This window comes from Astyanax mexicanus, chromosome 21 (assembly GCF_023375975.1).
Source record: "Astyanax mexicanus isolate ESR-SI-001 chromosome 21, AstMex3_surface, whole genome shotgun sequence".
NCBI classification, from domain to species: Eukaryota; Metazoa; Chordata; class Actinopteri; order Characiformes; family Acestrorhamphidae; genus Astyanax; species Astyanax mexicanus.
The window spans coordinates 19655643-19679827 of NC_064428.1; the positions used below are offsets into that span (position 1 = coordinate 19655643).

At 36.4% G+C, this 24185-nt stretch overlaps 2 protein-coding genes across 2 annotated transcripts in view; both read left to right on the forward strand.

Annotated features, from left to right (window-relative positions):
• tmem39a (transmembrane protein 39A) overlaps positions 1–24185 on the forward strand; it is a 149511-nt gene that overhangs the window by 96649 nt on the left and 28677 nt on the right. The window lies entirely within an intron of this gene.
• Positions 4577–22763, forward strand: ildr1a (immunoglobulin-like domain containing receptor 1a). The gene is made up of 8 exons (XM_022674845.2): positions 4577–4899; positions 10999–11169; positions 12488–12637; positions 14231–14350; positions 14465–14611; positions 16301–16429; positions 17324–18009; positions 19154–22763. The coding sequence occupies exons 1-8, from the start codon at positions 4845–4847 to the stop codon at positions 19184–19186; spliced, it is 1491 nt and encodes a 496-aa protein (XP_022530566.2). The 5' UTR covers positions 4577–4844; the 3' UTR covers positions 19187–22763.

Genomic DNA, 24185 nt, shown 5'->3' on the forward strand with positions numbered 1-24185 from the left:
AAGCCTCGGGAGCATGGAGCTGCGGGGTCCCAATTCAAATGCTGATGCTGAGGGCCTCCCACTTTGTTACAACGCAGACGTTGTTTTGGAGCTCCAGCACGACTCAGGAGCCAAAGCCAAGTTTTTTGTGTGCAATACATCCAATAAGACAAAACAAGGGGGAGTGAATGTTGTGCAGTGGTGGTATTTAGCTTAGCCATGTTGTTGGTACTTCTGGCAGCTGAATCGAATTGAACCACAGTTTTTTTTTTTTTTTTGAGAATTTGGAACACGCCGAAGCAAAATTCCACAGATTATTGCGAATTTCTGTAGAATTAAGTGGTTAACATATAAACAAAGCTGACGTAGCAAGTCAAAATTAGTTACATTGGAGATAATAGGTCTATGAAGTTAAGTTAAGTCTATTCTTAATTTTAAAAATTGAATTAAAAGCACAAAACAAGCCTAAATTAAATTTCTTAGTTAAAAAAAAATCTGGATTCCAAAACAAAATAAATAAATAGGTAAATAAATGCTTTTCATTTTCATTATCATGATACATGATAATTTAACCCTTTCAAACATGAGCTATGACCCACTAATAAAATATAATATATAAGAATGCTAATTACTGTCTGTAACTTGAGAACAAGAAAATAAATACAAATAAAATATATTATTTGTATTGTTTTATGTTCGTTGCTGTGGAAACCTGTGTTTATTATTGTTATTTTTATTCTATATAACTTGTATATAACTTTTTTTTATCTCACAAATTTATCATAGCATACAATAGTTTAATCTGCCTCATTAGCTGGAATGTCTATTGTTGTGGAAAATAGGTCTAAATTTGTTTTAGGTGAGAGAATACACATAAAAAAAAGAAAAACTCTAAATGAAGGGTCTGAAAGGGTTAAAATGTCTGTAAATTAAAAATTGTGGAAAAACAAAACAGATGGCTACTTTAATTATTTTCTTAATCAAGTTAAATACATCCTGTTTGTTGTTTTATTGTCATGTATGAAATTGCTCTGTTTTGGGAGAAATAAGTTATTAATTGTGTTTACTGTTATAAGTTATATAAGTTATATTAAGTTTTTTTTTTTTTATAAATGAAGGAATGTAGGACTAAATTAAGCACATCTAAGTTTTTCAATGTCCAGATTATGATTAACTGATTTAATGAAGGATATATTTCATATATTAGTTATTTTTTAAATATTTCAAAAAGAATAGTTATAGTGAACAGCCTATTAGAAAGTAAATGAAAAGGCTACAATAGTGCTGTAATGATGCATTCCCAGCTTTCCAGCATGAGGTGCTGAGTGGTCCAGCGGTCTAAAGCGCTGCCACTATGATTCGGAGATTGCTGATTCGACTCCCAGTCATGCAGCTTGCCATCAGCTGCCAGAGCCCTGAGAGAACACAATTGGACTTGCTCTCTTTGAGTATGTACACTTAGTTGGGGACACTTGGGAAAAAATGCACGTAAAACCACTCTTAGAGATGATGTCTCTACATCTGATTTATACAGTGATTTTAAAACACTGATGGAATTCTCCTTCAGTGGCGTTTTGAAATGGCAATGACAGTCTGAACAGCCACAGCTGGAGGAGGTTTGTGGATGAACTAATTAAATGTCTGAGACAGAGAAGAGCTGTCTGAATATCAACTAGAAAGCTTTACATGCCATCTGCTGGCTGCAGCCTGGAACAGCGATCTGCATCATTTTTAAAAAGTAAAATTATACACTATCCTACATAGGTGGAATCATCAGTAGTTAAATGCGGTACCAGAAATGACATACAATTTCTGACTGTGAATGTGTGTACATTTGCCATTTGTTTTTTTTGTTTTCCTGGGAGTCATATACATGACTGTATACTTCTGATTAAAACCAGTTACAATGATAAAGGCACTGGTCTTGACAAATGGTTAATTTCTGCTTTGTTTAAAATGAATTGATGAATTGAACTCAATCCCCTTGCACAAGTTTCATTAATTTAGTAAGACATTTAGTAACAGTTATCTGTTTACTGCAATATCACTATTTATTACTATTTGTTTATGTACTATTTGTTTGCTGTTATTTTGTGAATAATATCACTAGTTACTGATTACCATTTATACAACAGTTAGTTCCGACCTCACAATCTGATTGGTTGAGAAGTGTTCTAGCTGTGATGATATTCGTGATAACATCACGGCCTTCTCACACTAAACTTGTATCACTCCGCCGACGCGTTGCCGAGTAACGGCGTATACACACAGTACAGTTTTGAATCATCGCCTCCACCGGCACCAACAGCAGCATTAGCTTAGCACAGGCTAGCACTCAGCCGCGGCACACTTGCCCTCAGCCCGCAGCGCTGACGCGTGGGAAAAAGGCAAGGAAAACCGCTCGGCTAATGCCGTTGTTCTGTCGAATTCTGCTACCTTGTCGAACCGTGCTGCCCCAATGAATATTTAACTGTAAAAATACAAAAGAAGCACTATTTTAGGGCATGTACCCAGTGATATTCCAGTAGATGTACGTTATTAGATTTGGAGTGCATAATTCATTGTACCATGGCAAAGTTATAGTAAATATAGCTCATTACAAACTGCTTTTGTATTTATTTATGATAATAAGTGTAATTTTTAGTTTCCATTTACACTTCTGTGCAATGATAGTGCGTCCAGGTTGTTTAATGCACATAACGCCCCCTAAACCAGATTAATTATACATAAAACACGAGAAAGAATTAAATTGTGTAGGTCGGCGCATGCGCAGTACCTTTGGGAAGCATGTATCGATGGGTAGCAAAATTCGACATAACACCGTCTGAACGATAACTTAACCAGCCAGGCTTGGCTAAACTACGTTAATACTGAACTAAAGCAAGCTACGCTGACTGGGAATTTCCGAAGCGCGGATAGATTGACTCCGGTCACCTACCCACAGTCCAGCCACCGGCAAGCTAACCAACACCACCCAGCAAAACAAACAGAAATGCTCAAAAAATGCGCAGCGTTCACCTGAAGACAACTCCACAGAGCAGGAGAGGAGAGTATTAGCGTTATTTCACGCTCCTAACGTCACCATCTTCGCTTATTCCCAAGTTTGCTTTCAAGCTAACTTTCGTTGTTAGTTGTTCGTGGTGTTAGTCTGCCTGAACCATACACTGTTTTGTAGTTAAGTTGTTGTGGAACTACTTTTTGGCGGAAGGCACATTCCATATTAAAGCATATTCAAACTGAATTTCTTTCTGAAGTTCTTTGATTTATTTTCTTCATTCATTTTGTAAAAAATAAACTGTTGTATAAAAGCAATAGAACACTCGAGGTCGTGTGTTATCACGAATAACATCACGGCTGTGATGATCTACGGCATACTGCGACCGGATCACAGCCGAGATGTTATTCGTGATAACACACTCCCTCTCGTGTTCTATTGCTTAAATCACAACACATACATACTAACTAATAGAGGTGTGCCATATCGTATCGTACGCAATAATATCACCAACATTTTTGAATATCGTGAATGATATTATACCCTGAAATATCGAGCCATATCACCCATCCCTAATTATCACATCAGGGTACTCTCTACTTGTATCTCTAACTCTCTGTACTTCTCTTTATTTTCTACCTTCTTTTCACTGTCTCTATTTCTCCCTCTCTTTCTCTCTACTTCTCACTCTATGTTTTATTTCTTTGTACTTGTCTCTCTCTTTCTTTCTCTGCTTTTTCTCTACTTGTCCTTCTTTCTCTCTACTTTTTCCCCCCTCCCTATTTCTCTCTCTGTTTCTCTTTCTCTTTACTTCCCTTAATTTCTCTTTCCCTTTTCCTCTACTTCTTTCTTTTTCAATCAACTTGTACCATTCTCTCTCTCTCTCTTCCTCTCTTTGTTCTCTACTTTTCTTTCCCTCACTCCCTCTCCCTGTCTCTTTCTGTCTTTCTCTACTTCTCACCCTCTCTTTTTTCGTTTTTCTCTCTACTTGTCTGCCTCTTTCACTCTTTTCTCTCTTTACTGCTCTCTGAGTCTTTCCTTCGCTCTCTTTCTCTACTTCTCTCTCTCTCTGTCTCTCTTTTTCTTTTGCCATTTTATCACCCGCTCTTTATTTCTTTTTCTACTTGTCTCTCCCTCGCTCTTTCTTTTTTTCTACTTGTCTCTCCCTCGCTCACTCTCTACTTCTCTCTCTGTCCTTTTTTTCTCTACTTGTCTCCTTCTCTTTCTTTTTTCTCTACTTGTCTCTCCCTCACTCTTTCTTTTTTCTCTACTTGTCTCTCCCTCACTCTTTCTCACTACATCTCTTTGTGTTTCTCCCTCGCTCTCTCTCTACTTCTCTTGCTGTCTCTCATTTTTCTCTACCTCTCTCTCTTCCTCTTTTCTTTTTACTTATCTCCCTCTCTTTCTTTCTTTTTCTTTCTACATGTCTCCCTCTTTCTCTACTTGTCTATCACTCGCTCTTTCTCTCTCTCTACTTCTCTCACTAACCCATAAATGAGATTGTGAAAGATAATAAAATTGTGTACTGACATGAATCCCTCATATTTTATGACGGACTGAGCTAAATTTCACTTTACCTGGCCGCATGACGTCACCTGATACACCTCTGTCTCGGGGCGTGGTCTGGAGGAGCAGGAAGCAGAGAGAGAGACAGGTGTGGGGGAGTGAGAGGGGGGTCACTGAGAGGAACTTCCAGCAGCTTAGTTTTTTTGTTTGTAGGGGGAGAAACAGAATTGATATCTTCAGTCGCTGATATCTGTCTGTTTTTCTGCAGCTTCCGGTTTTAATAATTATTTTTTACACTTTTTAATTGGGTCTGCGGGTCGAATAATCGCGGTTCTGGTCTCTGGAGTAAAACAGGGTTACTGTAATGGAGAGGCTGGTAAGGACAGGAGCTGTGCTGCTTCTCGGCTTTCTGCTCTCAGGTGAGTCTGCACTTTTTACATTTGGGTTTTATAGTAATTATTATTATTATTATTATTATTATTATTATTATTATTATTATTACGTATTAGCTATTTACACATATTGTGGCTTCTGTCTCAGGAATGGTCCCACACGGCTGTATTGAGTCTCTTCGGGCTAATTCGTGCTTGGACCAATTAAAATCGCCGTTTACGTCTATATTTACTCGTTTAATTCGATTATTTGATTGGGAACCAGTTCTAAAATCGATTTAAATTGTGGTAAAGGACTAGAAGTGGATAAGCTAATCTAGGTAAGCTAACTATCTGTCTCCGTCGAAACCGAGGCTCGAGGCTCAGCGCGAACGGGTTACTGGGGGAAACCGGTATCGGTCACGTGACTGAACTCGCACTGATGACCCGCATGGATGAGTTTCTCTCTCTCATTTCTCCCCTTTATTTCTTTCTTTCCTTATTTTCTGTTTATTGTCCACAGAAAGCTCGCCACAGTCTCTCATATCCACAGCTCTCCCCCTCAGAAGCTCTCTGTGTTTCTCAGAAACTCCAGTTAATTGTTAACCGCCCGGAGAAACTAGTTTTTTGGGTCTCCAGAGGAAACAAACAATAAACAGGTAGATTAATACATGTACTGCGAACAGGCTACTATTAGTTTAGCACACAAATAAAATTTCTTAAAATGCTGAGTATCTTTGATTTTACCAAATTGAAAACCTCTGGAATATAATCAAGAGGAAGATGGACGATCACAAGCCATCAAACCAAGCTAAACTGCTTGAATTTTTGCTCCAGGAGTGGCATAAAGTTATCCAAAAGCAGTGTGTAAGACTGGTGGAGAGGAACTTGTCACGATGCATGAAAACTGTGATTAAAAACCAGGGTTATTCCACCAAATATTGATTTCTGAAACAATATTTTTATTTTATTTGGAAGATATATTGTCTCTGGTTTATAGAATAAACCATCATTGTTCATTTTACACAAACACATACCTATAAATAGCAAAATCAGAGAAACTAGCATTAGTTAGCGAGGTCTGTATGAAACACTATATTGCCCAGCACTAATTTCATTTTTTTATTTTTTCTGTTGACCATGTCTGTGCTTTTTTTGCAACTGGTCGTCACATCTCTGATATTTAGGGTTTATTTTAGACTTATTTTATTTCATTTTATTTCATTTTATTTTATTGGCACTTTATGTTTGTGTTCTGTTCTTGTCAGCTAAAAACAGAAATCCGACACCACTGTGGGCACAAAGTTGAATTAATTTTATTCAGTGTTATTTTTTATTTATTTATCACTTTGTTCTTCTTTTGTGTTCTAATGATAAAAACAAAAGGAAATACAAATCAAAAAATGAAACAGCACAACAGTGGGAGACCTACTAGGTTCCTCTTCTTTTCTGAGTTACACCCAAAAGAGCAATTGTTAAAATAATATAAATATAGAATCAAATAAAAAATATATCAAAATAAATACACAAAATATAAAGGAGAGTTGGAAAGTATCAGCAACATGAAGCCCAAAGTGCAAGTTTTGCTATAGCAGCATGTGAATGAAGAGTAGTAACATGATAAAGTGTCTCAGTGCAGATAAAGTGTCAGTGAGTCTCTGCAGTTTTTGCGACCGACTGGTCACAGTTATGAAAATTATAGTTATTTTAGACCTATTTTATTTGGTAGGCTCCCAGTGGTCCAGTCTAAGGCACTTCCACTTTGATCAGGAGATCACTGATTTAAATCCCTGTCATGCAGCTCGCCATCAGCAGCTGGAGTCAAAAAGAGAGCACAATTGGTCTTGCTCTGTCTGGAGCCAAATCACTGTGCTTTCCTTCGAGTGTGCTGTGATGCTACTTGGTAATGCTGCATCAGCATCAGTTTTAAGAGGGACAGAGTCTGATTTCACATGTGTCGAAAGAAGCATGTGCTAGTCTTCACCCTTCTGGTGATGGGGGAGTGCAGCTGAGTGGGTGGGATAATCGACATAGCTAACTTGTGGAGATATATAAAATAAAAATAAAAAATTCATATTGTATTTATTTGTTTTATAATAATGCTTAACAATTTCATTATTTTATTTTAATGAATATGAAAATTAATAAAAAGGGGCTAAATCTGGAAAAACCCAAGGAAACAGAGCTAAGTTAATACAAATAATGTTAGCTAACATTATCACAAAATTCAGATGATTTGAAAACAAGCAGTTCTTTCTGAACAAAAAAAACCCCAAGAATTTTCATTAACATGCTTAAAGTGCTTTTTTGGACTATTTTGGACAATATTTTGTACAATTACAATACTATTGTGATTTTAAGAGCAATTTTTGCCGCTCACAAAATGATAATACAGTTACATAATAATATTACATTACATTATTTTTAAAAAGTAATAACCTTTTTTGTTATAAAAAATATTTATGCATTGAAATTAGAATGAAAACAATAATAATTATTTATTAAAAAAAGGTTGCCAAACTGGATCATTCTTGTTAATGGACTCATCTCTAAGTAAACACAACTGGTGATGTTGAGGGCAGTAAATGGCTTGGTTGTGCCCATATATTGTATATATCGGTGTGACAGGCCTTTTTCCTTTATATAGCCTTTATATTTATCTGTTCAACATACAAGTGCTATTAACCTGTGAGGTTTCACAAATCAAATAATGTAAAGCAGCACATTGTGACAAAGTGTGTGTGGGAGAGCGACAGACTGTGTGTTGGTGGGGGTTTTAATGGCATGACAGTATTTCCTGCTCTTCCTCTCCCTTTTCCAGTTCAACAGGTTTTTGTGTGCTGTTTTCTTTAGCAGGCCTAGGGTGTCTCTCTTCTTCTCAGTGTCTAACTTTAACTGTCTCACTCTTTCATTCTTCCATTTTAGCTCTCTCTCGCTCTCTCTCTCTCTCTCTCTCACTCTGAAAAGTTTAAGTATCTATAATTTTACCATTTCATTTAGTTTAACTAAGTACATAATTAGCAAATTAATGTACTTTTTATTGTATAATTTGCAATATAACATACCCTTACCAAGCACTTCTATAGTAGCAACTGTTTCTTAGAATGATGTAATAAAGAAAACAACATCCAGTAAGGAACAGTTTTGCTGGCAGAAAGGTGTTAGAGCTGTGGGTGGTTTGTGGCTTTAGTACTGGGGTTCAACAAGCTCAAATCTTGTAGCTCTGCAGGATGCCCCCTAATCTGAAGAATCCCAGTTTCTGCTTAGGCACATGGATGTTAGAGGAAGAATTTGGCCCCAGGAGCATGAATCAAAAAAAAAGGCATTTAGTAGTCGTGTCCGAGTCAAGACCAAGAATGGGACATGTTGAGTCCGAGTCAAGACCAAGAATTTTAGCAGTCGAATCTGAGTCAAGACCAACCCTAGTGAAATACAATTTTTTTTTTTTACAAAAAAGTTAATTTTTTTTAACCTGTAAAGATCCTTATCTATCATTTGTCTGGCCTGATTCTCTACCATGGTACCTGTTGCAATGCAGTCATATTCTGGATCTCTGTATTGATTGCTTCCCGCCACACCCAACAGCTGTACATATGACTTTTGGACCTGCTTGGACTTTCACATTTACACTGAGCGTTTGCAGTAATTCAAAACATTCAGTTATATCCCTAAAATTCATGACCCACTCTGAAAATACTGTTGATTTTCAAAAGCACAGTATTGCGTGTTAATTTCTCGGATTGGTGGCAAGCTGTGGTGTCGTATTCTTCCCAGTCATTACATCCCACTGTTCTGAATCGATAAAAAAGGAAACTTTTATATTACTCAGATTTTAGAAATTAGTGTTTTTTTATATGATGATAGTTTTTTTTTTAAAATTTGCTTTAAACAGTTATCTTGCTTACAGTATCGCAATATACCATGATATTTTGGAATCATAAACCCTGTATTGGTGATACATGTCATATTGTCCAGTTATTCTTGATGTTATTGTTTATTTGTTATGCTAGGAAACCAAGTTGACCTATAGAGGATTGGTTCCTCGTTTGAGTCTTGGTTCCTCCCAAGAGTTCTTCTTTTCTTCTTTTCCTCTTGATTTGAGGAAGTTTTTAGGCATCACTTTATTTCGATTGTCTATTATAGATGCCTCATAGGTGCATTCATCTAACATTTAAATGTATGTCTATTAAATACAGCTTAACCCCAAGTCAATTGTAACTGATTCTCTATAGGATGTACCCATAACTGTAAACTTAACGTTAATTATATTATATTACATTATATGTCATTTATCAGACGCTTTTATCTGATTTCTAAGCGACTTACAAATAATGAGGCATAAGCAATAGAGGACCTAGAAGTCTAAGGCAAAACATTTTTGGCAGGGGCTGGAGGAGGCCGAGGAAGAATAGTGGGATTAGAGGAGGAAAAGGCCGGGAGGTAACAAAGACCTTCAGGAGTAGTAAGTGCAGGTAGGAAGGAGAAGTTCCTTCACTTTTTTATAGGCAATTGTAAGAGCTTTGTTTGAAGGTAAAAATGAGCAGCAACCGGTAGCCAATGGAGCTCAATAAGCAGTGGAGTGACATGTGCCCGTTTTGGCTGGTTGAAGACCAGGTGCTGGAACATCTAAAATGTTTTTCTACACAGGCCTGTTAGCATTGCTTTGCAGAAGTCAAGGCATGAGATGACCACTGCTTGTACCAAGAGTAGGGTGTCCTGTTGCGATAGAAATGGTTGAATGTCTGATGTTGCAAAGCGAGTGCAAAGTGGCAAGACCGAGCAACTGAGACAACATGATGTTTAAAGGATAGTTGGTAATCAACCATAACACCTAGGTTCATAGCAACCTGTGAAATTTTGTTGAAATTGTGTTGAATCAGCCCTAAAACCTAATCTTTAACCCTAACTGAAACCTTAAATTTAAGCCTAAACCTAGCCTTTAAATGTTTAAAAGATTACAGTTGGATTTAAGATAACATTCAATAAAGAATTATTTCCTTTCACTTTTTGAGTTTAGTTGAATTTAATAGACTTGCAGTTGATCATTGAATCATTAAATGTCAAATGAGCATCAATGAGGCATCCATCCAGATACAGTCAGGGTTCATACACTTTTTAACCAATAAATTCCATGACTTTTTTAATGTCTTCATGATCATACGATTTTTAAAACATCAGTGCAGACATGGACAATAAAACCAAATATCACCTAAAACTATAATTAAAATTGGTTATAGTAGGTCTAAAATGAATCAGATAAAATGTTGACACACAATCTTTTTTTTTTTTTTATAATTTTATTTCTAATTTTTCCCATTTTCTCCCCAATTTACACAGCCAATTACCCAACCCATTCATTAGGACTCCCCCTATCACTAGTGATACCTCAACACACCAGGAGGGTGAAGTGCTTCCTCCGACACATGTGAAGTCAGCCACCGCTTCTTTTCGAGCTGCTGCTGATGCAGCATTGCCGAGCAGCCAGCGCGCTTGGAGGAAAGCACAGCGGCTCGGCTCTGGTACATCAGCTCACAGAAGCCCTGTGCTGCAGACATCACCTTAGGAGTGATGTGGGGAAAGAGCGCCATCTACCCACCCAGAGGGAGCAGGGCCAATTTTGCTCCCTCTAACGCCGGCAGCTTGATGGCAAAGCTGCATGAGCTGGGGTTCGAACTGGCGACCTCCTGCTCATAGTGGCAGAGCTTTAGACCGCTGGACCACTTGGCGCCCGGACACACAATCTTTAATAATAAAATGTGTGTCAGATCCTGAGAACTCCATTGTGTAGCGTTAAATTACTGAATTAATTCTGAGCTGACGTATTTATTAGCTCAAAACAGATTTTTTTCATCGAAACACTGAAACAAAGATTTGTAGACCAAATTTCCATGACTTTTCCAAAACTTTATGGGTATTTTTATTTTTCCAAAACTTATCCAGGCATAAAAATAGCTGTTTTCAAATTCTATGACTTTTCCAGGTTTTTCATGACTGTACAAACCCTGTAAAGTGTTTTCCTTTCACTGTTAGAGCTTTTTGAAGACTTGGCTCTGTTAAAAGCTCTTCTGCGACAACATAAGTTGTAAATAGTGCAAGATGAATACAATAGAATTGAACTGAATTTTCTTTTCTTTCTCTCACATCCAGGCGTTCTGGCTGTTCAGGTGAGTGTTCCCTACCCAGAGATGAATACACTTCTTTTCGCCTCCGTCACACTACGCTGCGACTACTCAACTTCAGCAACCACTCAGAATGTGATGGTCACCTGGCGCTTCAAGTCCTTCTGTAAAGACCCCGTGCTGGAGTACTACTCTACAGGTGAGAAGCTTAAATTGCCCACAGAATTAGCGCATGGCAGAAACAGAAGGTTTCAGTCTGGAGCTTTGTAGTGTTGCGCTGAAAGGAGTGAGTCATTGTCACCCTATAAGGGGTGAGCTATTGTGTCTAAATCTGTATCACAGCCAGATGCTGGAAAAGCATCACACATCTTTTAGAGTTCTATTTAGAGTTTTATAGATACAAGACACCAGGTTCTGAATAGGGCAGAATTTCAGTTTGATTTCTAATATATATATATATATATATATATATAAAACATAAAGGGGTGATTTTTAACCCTTTTATGGCACAGATTTTATTCATTTTGGAGGGCAAGTAATAACAATCACTGATTTAGCATTTTTTGACAAAAAAAAAGAACATTTATATAAACTAAATGGATGGTGTAATAATCAGAAATGTTTTTTTTTTTTTGCCCGAGGAGAACACTATGCCAAAGAGGGTTGAGTGTTTCAGTTAAAACTCATTTTAGTTTCACTTTGTTCGCAAGGAGCTGCACTGCTTTGCACAAAGACAACCGAAACTGTATCATAATTCTAACTATTTTTATATGGTTTCTGTTTTTTTCAGTGTTGGTATTATTATTTAGTCCATTTTAGTTCTCATTTTTAATCTAGTTTATGAAAATCTATGAAAAGTTCGTAAAGATTTTTTTTTTTCTAAACAGCTTAACATTTTTAACATTTAATGAGTTATTCAATAATTGCTAATTGTGGGGATATGACTTGTGCTGGTGTTCCAGTTCAAGTTTCCTAATTGAAACGTAGAAAATCTGACGTTTTAATATACTGTTAACTGTTATAGTATGTTTTATGTTCATATTGAGCTGCTGGTCTGTATAAAAACTCCTTAAAGTAAAAAAAAATAAGGATCCCAATTAACTGCCCAATAAACTGCGACTGCACAGTGTTGCCAGACGTGCACCTTCCAAGAAATGTAGCTTGTTAACTATGTGTTGTGTCTATGCAGGCAGCAGCAGCTGTGATTGGTGTTAGTTGCAGTAGTGAGCTTGAGATGATCACATACATTACTGTGCAAATGGCTCAAAAAGTCAAAAAGATAGCGTTGGGTTCAAAACAATTTAAATGTTATGAATTTGTTCTACCAGCAGCTTCCCAGAGGAGAACTTAAACAAGCCCTTTTATTTCCAGTGTACCAGTGTTTCCAGTGGACCAGTGTATTGCTAGGAATATCTCCAATTTCTTTCTTTAAAAAATCCTTACAAAAGATTTGTGATGAGTTTTAAACTGTAGAATTGTTCAGAACTTGGCTCTTATAATCCTGTCTTGTCCTCTAGCCTACCAAGCTGCTATGCAGCTGGGTCAGGACCCCTCCAACGACTGTCCCGACCGCCAGCGCACAGTCAGGATTGTGGCTCAGAAGCAAGGCACCAATGCGGCCACGTTGGGTCCAGAATACTCACAACGCAAAATCGCCATCCAGAACAGTAAGTTTTCTTCTTAAAGTTCATTATTAGCCATATTACATACACTCTTGTGCAATTTTTTGGCAATTTCATTACCAGCAGAGAGAACAGGGAGAGATAATAAATAAAATGCGTTTCTACGAATATTATGGATGATGTCAGTCCATGTGCCCTCTTAATTTGCAAACTGTATATCGTTGCTTTCCTATGAAAAACACTTATCTCCATTTTTGACATCTTTATACTGTGCCAAAATTTCTTGATGAACGGACCAATAGAAACTCTTCAAATTGACCTGAAATCAACTCTTTTTACATTGACTTCCATTGGAAGTTTACAAGTTTTTTCTCTCTTCTGTAAAGTTTCTGTTTTGGAGATTGAACTGTTTTTCATTGGACAGCGACAATATACTATAGGTTTCCATTATTATGTTAGCATGTTGGCTCCAAATTTTTTTTTTACAATTAAAATGTAATAAATATAATTATATATTATTATTATTATTCTTTAAGGTGCATATACAGCCCTGGGGAAAAAAATAAGAGACAATTTAAAACGATCAGTTTCTTTGATTTTGCTATATTTTTATAGATATATGTTCGAGAAACATGTAATTACAATTTTTTCCCAAATTTCAAATAAAAATATTACTATTTAGAGCATTTATTTGCAGAAAATGTGTTTATATTAAATTAGAAGCAACAATAGTTATGTTTAAACCAATATTTGATGGAATAATTAAAGCTTTCATGTGTCTTGGCACGTTCTCCACCACCAGTCTTTCACACTGCTTTTGGGTGCCCATCTTTGCACTTCAGCTTTGTTTGATGGCTTGTGACCATCTGTCTTTCTCTTGATTACATTAAAGAGCTAAACATTTTTATTTGGAATTTGGGAGAAATGTTGTCAGTAGTTTATTGAATAAATTAATAATATTCATTGTCCTCAAACATATACCTATAAATAGTAAAAAAAAAATCCAGAGCTGTATATATTTGTCACTGTGCTGAAGAATCTCTGCCTGTCCTTTACTTTAAAGAAAGTAAAAGTAAAAAAACAAAAAAAGTCTGCTCTAAATCTAGTGTGCCAGGCCTAAACAACGCAATGCTGTTATTACACTCTCCCTTCCAAAAATACAGAACTGTGTGATTTTTTTTTTTTGTTTGTTTTTTAAAGAAAAGATTCATATTTAAATGGAAATCATTTAGTACTTGTTTATTTTGTGCTGAAGATTGTCATTTATGATATTGTGTTTCAGTAATATTTAACAATTAATTAAAAAAAGGGACAACTTGCATGTGTTCTTTCCTTCTTTTTTTTTTTTTACTGCATTGCCAGTAAAGTATCGGATCAGGGCTGATTCAGAATCAGACTCTGGAGCAAAAAAAGTTATCAAGACATCCCTAATTTAAAAGATTTAAGAACTGGATCCACTGGTATTTTGTAAAACTGAATGTTCAATACTAACATCTCTTTTACCAAATTGGTAATGTCTCCCATAGAACCACTTGCAGCACCTGTTAATTTAAATAGGTATAGTGTTTCAGTGTTCAGATTGACCCCTGTCCCTGTTTGTGTACAGCTTACTGATTAATGTTGTGTATTTTCTCTCAGAGGCAGACCTGGTGATCTCGGAGGTGATGTGGTGGGATAACGGGGTCTATTACTGCTCTATCGACGCTGCTGGAGATATGACTGGTGGTGGAGACAAATTTGTCAAACTGGTTGTCTACCGTAAGCAGCCTAAAGCTTTGTAGTTAAACACTATATGTGTGGCAGCTCAACTTGAAAACATTGATTAGGCATTTTAATGATCCATATTTGTCTTTTGTTTGTCTGTCTGTCCAGACTGGCTGACTGTGCTCTTAATTATCATTGGAGCTCTTTTACTCATCATCCTCTTTGGGGTCTGCTGCTGTCAGTGTTGTCCTCAGCGCTGCTGCTGTTACATCCGCTGCCCGTGCTGCCCGCAGACCTGCTGCTGCCCTGAGAAAGGTAAAGTGGGTAAAAGGACTTGTGGTAGTGATGTTTTGTGGTGTTTTAGTGATTACAATGTTACATAACTGTTTCATAGGTCCAGTCCCATTTATGTACTACATATCTGTACTACTACCCCTTGTTTGAGTTTTAAGCAGAAGTGGGTGAAATTCTCCCCATAAGAAATGCAAGAACCCGATGCATCATTAAAAAATTATCTGAAAGAAACGCTGCTTCATTACCTGTCTACTAGTGTATAGAGCTTAAAAGTAGACAGAAATGTTTTAATCTGCATTTTGTACATACATTTTTTTTAGATTTAATGGTGTAATTCATAACAAATTTAATGATTTTTTTTAAATAACTTTGTGAAGAAATTTGCTGTTGAAATAAATGTTTTAAAATAACAATTTTAACAACAATAGTCCAAACATGTGTCCAAAACATGGTATTTACCAGATTATGTTTATCTGAAAATCTTAAAATGTATCTGAAATTTGAAATGTATTTTTCAACAAAAAAAAAATCAGAATTCATGCGTCTTTTTGCTTTAACGCATGCGCTACATGCTTCTCTCTCTTACCCACACATCTCTTCAGAGGCATGCAGACATAGACATAGACAGACCAACTCTGCCCTTTATCAACCAAAGTCAAGGCCTTTTTTTTATATTATTATTATTATTAAGATTTTACTGAGGCCGGTTTGAAATGATCTTTTAAAAACCTGAGCGATTAAAAACGAGTGAAAACAGAATGCCCTGAAATCAGCTCGCACACACCTGACCTCTCTCTTCCTCTGTCACGTGACCCCACATTTTTATAATAAAGTTTTCCATGTGCGCTAAAAAGTGCCCTTTCCCCCCCTGAGCACTTGCCCCCCAAAATGTCTGTGCACGCCACTGCATCTCTTGGTGCAGCTGTGCAGCTATAGCTGCAAAAACAGCAAAAGCAAACCACCTGGCCTTTTTTCACCTCCTCGACCTGAGCATAAACTTCAGACAGGCTGTTTACTCTCCACTCCAGCAAAAGATGCTCCACATATGAGCTGCTAACACATCCATTTCCCTTTATAAATCTACGGGTCGTCTCTCTGATAAGAGTTTTTTTGTTGTTGGTGACGAAGGTGCTATTTATACACGTATCAGTTTGAGCATGTGAATCGTTTCAGGGACAGATTCGTTCACATTACACACAGATACAGCTCACTTACATTTGTAAATGTGAACAGTCAAATCCTGTTACAAATAAAAAAAAAACATAATACACTGAAACACTTGAAAAGAAGATAACACAAGGGTTTTTTGCAAGTTGTAAGAAAGAAAATACAGTGTTTGTGTGGGTTTGGTTGGTTGCTTGAGCATCATATTTGTTTGTTTACACATCCCTCTATTATCCTAACCAGAATTAGGCATGAAGTAGTAGGCGCAAGGGGGTGAAATGGGATTGAGCCATAATCTGATTATTTAGTTACAGTGAGTTATTTAGAAAAAAAGCAGTATTAAACTAATACATCTGCTTTTCAAAATACTGCAGTGAATCTGAGACACAGTGTTGTAAAATACAGTATGTGTATGTGACTCTTACTCCCTTAATTACATTTACTCAAATACAACAGTGCCCTCTTGTGACCAAATGGTGTTTTGCAATTTCAAAACCAGTTCGAACTCAAGAGTCTATGCTAACCGAAAGTTCTTCCTCCTCTCAGCTGTGATGCAGCACAGGATGATAAAAGACGCTCAGAAGGCCATGAGCGCCTGGGCAAATGGGCAGCAGATCTACGCCCCCCTGAGTAACCACAGCTCCTCGTACCAGATGAACCCCCTGCTGTACGGAGGTCAGTCCATTTAAAGGTTCTTTCCCAGCTGGTATTATGATTGAATCAATGTTGGATTTGGTGTTCAGTGTCGATATGACAACGTTGTTTCAATGTCGTATATTCAACCTTTAATAAAAAATAGCTCACCATTCAGGATGCTCAAAATTGTATGGAAGAGGAAAAAAACTCTCTGCTCTGAATTTACATGTCTGAGAAGTAGGAACAGTACAACTACAAACAAAAAGCTTTAATTACTACAAGTAGCTAAAAGTAGACAATCCTATGTTTAATGAGTGTTAACAAAAAATGTACATCCCTGTAGCAAAGCACCATAGAGTATAAAGACTGTTACCCACCACTACCAATCTGATTCAACATCTAATCTAAAAAACACAACAGTAAAACAAATAGCCCCAGGTATGGTGAAGAATTGGTGCCAAATTAAAAAGCAGTTACTGCAAATGGAAGTAAAACCACTTTTTTATCCCGCCATCTATCCGTTTTTTTAAATTGTATGGTGATGAAATGTAAAATGCCAATTCAAAAAGCAGAGGCTTAAGGATTTCAACGTTTGCTCCACTTCTTAACTTTAAAAGTTGTTTTATCATTATTTAACATTGAAAATAAAAAAATAAGACATTACTTTTGTGTATTTTGTGCTCTGTTATGAATTTTGAGCAACCTTAATCATCTTTCTTTGTGATAACATTTTGCTTAATTAATTAACTTTTTTTTTTTGTTCTACAGCACTTTTTGCAAACTTTTATCACCAAGATAGATGATTTTTGGGTTGCTCAAAATCCATCACTAGTTAAATGTCAAAAAGCCTAATATTACTGCAGTAAGATCGTAATATTTACTATATATTTAGCACTCTAAGGCGCACTTAAACTCCTTTAATTTCCCTACCAGGTTCAGCATCCGGAAATATGCCCTTAACCCCGATGCCCCTCCCCCCTCCTCCTCAGCCCATGATGATGCCGCCGCCCAGCATTCACGGCAATGGAAGTGTTCACGGCAGCGTGCACGGCACCAACCAAGTCCTGGACTTCCTGGAGGGCCAGGTGCGGGGCATGGATATGGCCGGGCCCATCATCCAGCCCCAACCGCTCCTGCAGCACCTCCCCCCTCCCCCGCAGCACATGCCCCAGAACGTCCCCTTCTCCGCCGGCCCTCCCAGCATGCTCTCTGCACTGGGCGAAGGCCCCAATGTACGCCGGCCCCAGGGAACACGCCCCCCTAGTGGCTCGTCGGGATACGGCCGCCACTACCCCCCTCCAGCCGGACGCAACATGACCCGAAGCTACAGTCAGGAAGACATGTTGGATAACCGGAGTCATGCAGGAGGGCCGGGTTACCGCCCGCACTCCCGCTCCCGGGACGACCTGGTGGCGGAACCCCGACGCCCTGGACCGTCCAGAAATGACCGGAACTACTCTCCCCAACACCGCCGGGGCTCCTGGGGCTCCGCCAGTGATGAGGACAGCAGGAGGGGAGGATCCAGAGGAGGGCGGGGCGGAGACTGGTCTGACCACCCGCCCAGCTACAGGGAGTACGAGCCGGGCCAGAAGCCGATGAAGCGCCCCGAACGTTTCACTGTAAGAATTTCTTCTTTAAAAAAAATTTATAGTAAGAGTTTAAACTTCTTTAAAAAGTTACAAAGTCTGATGCACATTTTCTCACTTCACTGACATTATATAGAATTTTTTTTTTCTATTTAAAAAAAAAAAAATCTAATTACTATTAAGATATATATAAAATATTTTTGTGTTTGTTTTGTTTCAGTTACTAAATGTAGTCCTTCTTATTGTATTTACTTTTTTGCTCCGCCCAAAACAGCTCTGACCAATAAGCAGAGTCAGAGTTCAATACCTATGACGATATTTACGATAATCGCAATACAATTATATTTCTGTTGTTAAATTAAATTTTTTTAAAATACTGTCATAATATAAAAACACCGAGCTGCCGGCGCTCAGAGGAAGCAAAATTGGCCCTGCTCCCTCCGGGTGGGTAGATGGCGCTCTTTTCCCACATCACTACAGGGTGATGTCCGCAGCACAGGGTGTCTGTGAGCTGATGTATCAAAACCAAGTAGCTACGCTTTCCTCTGTGCACTGTGATGCTGCTCGGCAATGCTACATCAGCAGCAGCTCGAAAAGAAGCGGTGGCTGACTTCACATGTATCAGAGGAGGCATGTGTTAGTCTTCACCCTCCTGGTGTGTTGGGGCTTCACTTGTGATAGGGGGAGTCCTAATGAGTGGGTCGGATAATTGGCCGTGTAAATTGGGGAGAAAATGCGAAAAATTATAAATAAAATTATAAATAAAAAATAAAAACACTATGATATTTATAAAATCTGAGTAAAAGGAACAATAGGCTCTAACGTTGGAATACAGCACTGTTATCTAGTTGGTGGGGCTTAAACACAACACAATAAAAATAACCCACTGTCTGCCACAAGTCTTTACATATAAACTAATCATTAGGAATCAATAATTAGAAATCAATCAGTTGAAATTGCACTGTTTTAACAGGACAGTGTTCATCCACACACTGCTGGGATGCTATTAAATGCACAGTTAAGCATTATAAACAGCATAGACACTTCCTTCTGTGTGTAGTTCTTTTTGCAGTATTTCTTTGACAATTCTATATCATATAAAATTTAAATCAGCCATTGCACAATGAACTTACTTCTTCAGTGCATTAACTAAAGATTCTCTGTCTCCCTTCTTTAGAGCTCTCGCAGCGGCACCAGCATTGTAATCTAAAGGCCCTCTCTGTACCGCCATCTGGAGCTCATCCGGCTACCTTTACACCATCGCCAAGGACAGCACTGAACTGTGATATAAAGGTTTATTTTAATATTTTTGAAGCTATGCTTAGACTGGGCATGCCCACCTGTGTTCTGGAACAACTACACCCCAAGTTCTGACATTCAGATTCTTTAGAAAAGCTTGAATAATGGACCAGGTGTGTTAGATTAGGGTTGGAAATAAACTCTGCAAGACGGTAGATAGCCAAGGGCAGGGCTGGGCATCTATAAACCCCTTTTGTTTTAATATTCTGAGCCACACATTTTATTTTATACCAGAGAAATAGCCTGTGGAAATGGTCAGTGTGTTTTTTAACATAAAATATGTATAGTTTTTGCAGTCTGGTTATGTTGGCTCTGTTGGATTTTAGTGCTTATTCAGTAGGCAGTAAATAAAAATGCATAAAAATGAAGGTTCTAAAATTTTAGCTTAATGTTTATAACTAGAGCTGGCTCAACTAATTAGAGTACTCAAGATTTTTTTGTTGTTTTTATTTGTATTTGTTGCTATATGTAGGAGGGGTTGGCGATATGGCCCTAAACTAATATCACAGGGTATAATATTTCAGGCTACTTTTGCGATAATGATATTCTTGGCAATATACCAAAACACTGATTTTCACTGAAATTTTCACTGAAACACTGAAGTTCATTTTAAAAATATACTACTGCAAAAACAAACAAAATAGTTTTAATTATTATAAATAAAACAAAAAACTTTTTTTTTTTTTTTTTTTTTTTTACATTAAGCAGAAACCATAAAAAAATCTATAAACAATTGTCTATTTTTAATAAACGGCAACTTTCCAAATCAATTATTTACATTAAATCCATACTAAAATGTGTGTGTATACACACTCATTGCTAAAAGAATAGCACCTAGAAGGAATAACTTGACAGGAATGAATCTTGGTGGGTAGTTGTGCCAGACTCATGTCATGGAGTGACTCGGATAGCCCAATTTTATGTTAATGGAGTCCCGCAACCATTGGCTCTAACTTTCAACAGGACAATGCTCATCCACATACTGCTAGGATGCTATTGAATGCACAATTAAGCATTGCAAACAGCACAGACACTTCCTTCTGGGTACAATTCTTTTTACAAGTATTTTGCTTAAAAATGAGATTCTATGCAATATGACGACAATTTTATAATTTTATAAATATACTACTCAAAAATAGTTTTATTTAGTATAAATATAACAGTTTCATACATTAAGTTAAAAACACAACAAATTTATAAACGTTTGACTATTTTATAAACAGTAACTCACCAAGATCCTGATTTTTGTAATAAAATAATATTAGTGTAGCTGTATTATTTTTAACAAAGATAAAGTAATTAATTTAACAACAAAAATCTATCACAAAACTAAAATGCAGCATATTTAGTGCATGCATAGAAACAGCAAACAACTGGAGTTTTATTTTTTATCGTGTCAGAAATGTTTGTGATATTATTGGATATGATACAATATGGCACATCCCTAATATGTAGTGCTCTGAAGATTAAAATGTATCCTAAACCACAATGCATTTTATCAACAAAAGCTTGTAGATGAAATTATAAGAGAATTGTTATCTTAATAAATACATTTAAATATTTTATGAAAAAAATCTCAGGATGCAACAGAGGACTATCAGGTGGATCTGATCTGATGTAATCTAATCAGGGGCTTTTATTTAACTTGTGTAGTCCATTCAGCTTAAATGCTCTCCTTGGGAAAAAAAGGAGAATAAATCATACCAAATACTCATAATTTATGATTTTTTTGTTTGTTTGTCAAATGTCAAATTATTTTAATTCTTATGTTTTGCATTGTTTTCTTTAGTCAATTAGATACATTTTCAATGGCACATATTTGTATTTACTTGTAGTGCTGTTAATGCATTTTCCTAGTCTGACCTCTATACTGACATGACAAAAGTCATGGCATAGCAGTATGTAAACTGTTTTACCTGTCATAATATTATTCTTGAATTTGAATTTAAATTGAGATTGTAAACAGGAAGCAGAATTGCAGTTCGAATTGAAATACTCAAATTGGAGAAAGTGGGGATTGAAATTCCATAAAATTCAAAGAAAATCATAATACATAATAAAGGTATTTTTAATGGTAAAGATTTATAGTATACATTAATTACATATGATTACAACTTGAATTTATTACAGATATTATTGTATGGAACACAAATTCATATTTAAACTCCAAAGCCTTTAGCCAACATCTTTTGTAAATACTTTAAAATTCACTACAATTATTTGTTTAACTAGAATGTTTAACTTGTCATCTTGTGACTTCCAAAGTAAATTGTCGGCTAACTTTCTTTAGGATTATAAAAAATCTTGTAATGGTTTGACAGCCCTAATTTGTAAAAAAAAAAATAACAGTAACTTAAAATAGAATTTCAGTAGAAGTTTTTTTTAGGCCCCACTTTATAAAATTACAGTCCACATACAGTATCTCTGAAAAGTGAGCACACGGCTCACATTTCTGCAAATATTTTATTGCAGATTTTTTATGTGGAACAACGCTATAGAACTGAAATTGAGATTAGTTAGAGTAGTCAATGTAGAGCATGCATAGCAGTATAGATTTACTGTATTCTGAAAATAACGCAACACGCAGCCATTAATTTCTAAAATAAGTATCAGCTTTGTCTGCATGGCTGTCATCTCAGATGGAAGCCTCTTCTGAAGCTGACGCATAAGAATGCCTGCAAACAGTTTGCTGAACACAAGCAGTCAGGGAACAGTGGTTCCTGGAATTGTAATCTGTAACATGAACATGTTTGTTTCGAATGCTGTCAAGCTTGTGTGTTGCTTTTTACCAGACGCCTATTAAGAGATTTTAGAGAATTTGTACAGTGTATATATTAATGCTGATCGTTTTCTGTTCAGTGGTGTTTATATAGAATGAGATCAGTCATTTTTTTTTTTCTAAAGCTGTTTTGTTTACATCAGTTTGTGTTGCTCGTATATTTATTCATTTAATTTGCCTCAGGAGTGCTGGTTACCTTTCCCATTGTTTTTGTGTGTTTTAACAGCTTTGATTCAGTTTGTTTATAATCAATATTGATAAACACTAAACTATTAGAATATGTAAATACAGTATATGTTTTATCATTATTATTTCAGATTATTGACCTTTGACAGGGCCACTGCCAGCATCGGTTTCCTTCTGCATCACAGGTTAACCTAAATGGGTACATTCTCAGGAATGTTTTTTTTTAAACTTGTACGTGTATATATAAATAATGATTTTTGTAAAGCTGTTAATTTGTAGTCTTCTACTTATTTTTCTGTTTGGAATGAAGGAAACTTTCTGTCTAATTTTGCAAGCCTGACAATATGAGCCAAACACACAGAGAGAAGTAAACAACATTTTAACTTTTGAAAAAGAAGGATGAAACAATGTACAAACATGAGGTGAAGGGGAATGTTTTTTTTTATATTTCATATTTTTAAGGAAAAATCTGTATTAAAAATCAAAAAACGCAATTAAAGTGCAATAAAACATTTGAATTAAACATGCTGTTAGGTCTCTGTTAGTCTCTGTTTTATTCAATGCTTATCATAATATATTTTGCATTAAGACATATAAATCAGGGGTGTTTTATGTAGGGGTGGGAGATAGGGCCCAAAAATAATAACAATTTTTTTAGGATTTCTTTTCTGATAACGATATTCTTAGCGATTAAAAACATTGATCTTTTATTATTATTAATCTCAAGAATATACTATTGCAACTAAACAAGTATTAAAGGTTTATTTAGTATAACAGTTATAACACAATCAGTAGTAACCAGATAAATCTATAAACATTTTGTAAACTTACCACTTGATTTTGTATTTCCCTGGAGAGTTCCCTGTTAATCAGTGCAGACAGAAGTACGATAACGCTGCTATTCAGAGCTGGACGTGATGATGCAGCGACTGTAGAAAAAGTTCTATTACCATTGAGTATTAAAGGTGCTTTACACATAAACGTGTCTTGCCTCAGTAATGAGTCCAAATAAGCAGAATTGGCTTTACGCTAGGGATAGGCGATATGGCCTTAAAATAATATTATGATATTTTATGGTATTTTCATGATAACGATACTCTTGGCAAAATGACAAAACACTTTTAGTTTTAGTTTAAATTTAAGTGGCAGTCCATATTATTTTGTTTTTAAACTGAAAGCAGAAGCATTTCTGAGAAAAGAAGATTTAAAATATTGGTTATAGTGGTTATTTCAGGGTATAATATCGCTCACAATATTCAAAAATGTTAGCGATATATACTGCATACGAAACGATATGGCACGCCCCTACTTTACGCTTTTTCTGGGTCGGTAGGATGGCCCTCCCCATGAGGCCAGGATAACACTACATGAATTAAGGCTCAATTTTTTTTATTCACTGACTGAAAACAGAAGCATCAGATTTAAATCTGAAGACAACAAAGGAATTTTAAAACGCAATGTTGGGCCACAAAGATGAGTCTCTTTCAGATGAAGATGAGATCTTGATATCAAAGAAAACTCTTGGAAAGAACTGCATGAATGAAGAATGATAAATCAAACACAAAAGCACTGCAGGACTGCCAAGAACCTACATGAAAGAGGTGGAACAGGCTTTTACTGATCAGAAAAGCTTGCTCACAGATACTTTTCATGGACACTTATCTGTGGTTTCATCACAGAACTTGCAGAAGGTTTTTAATGTGCTACAGAATACAGTCAAATGGTATTTGGGAACAAGTGTACTCTGAATGGATGATGTCAAAATAAAGATCCCTGGCCACAGTCACACAGTGTGGGTTGCATTACATAAGGAGGAGGATGATGATGGAAAAACAACCTTTATTTAACATGTCATAGGTCTTGGTTAGTGTAATAATAATATTATTATTATTATTGTACATAACGTTAATACAAAATCCACATAGGAAACAAGGTAACTATAATG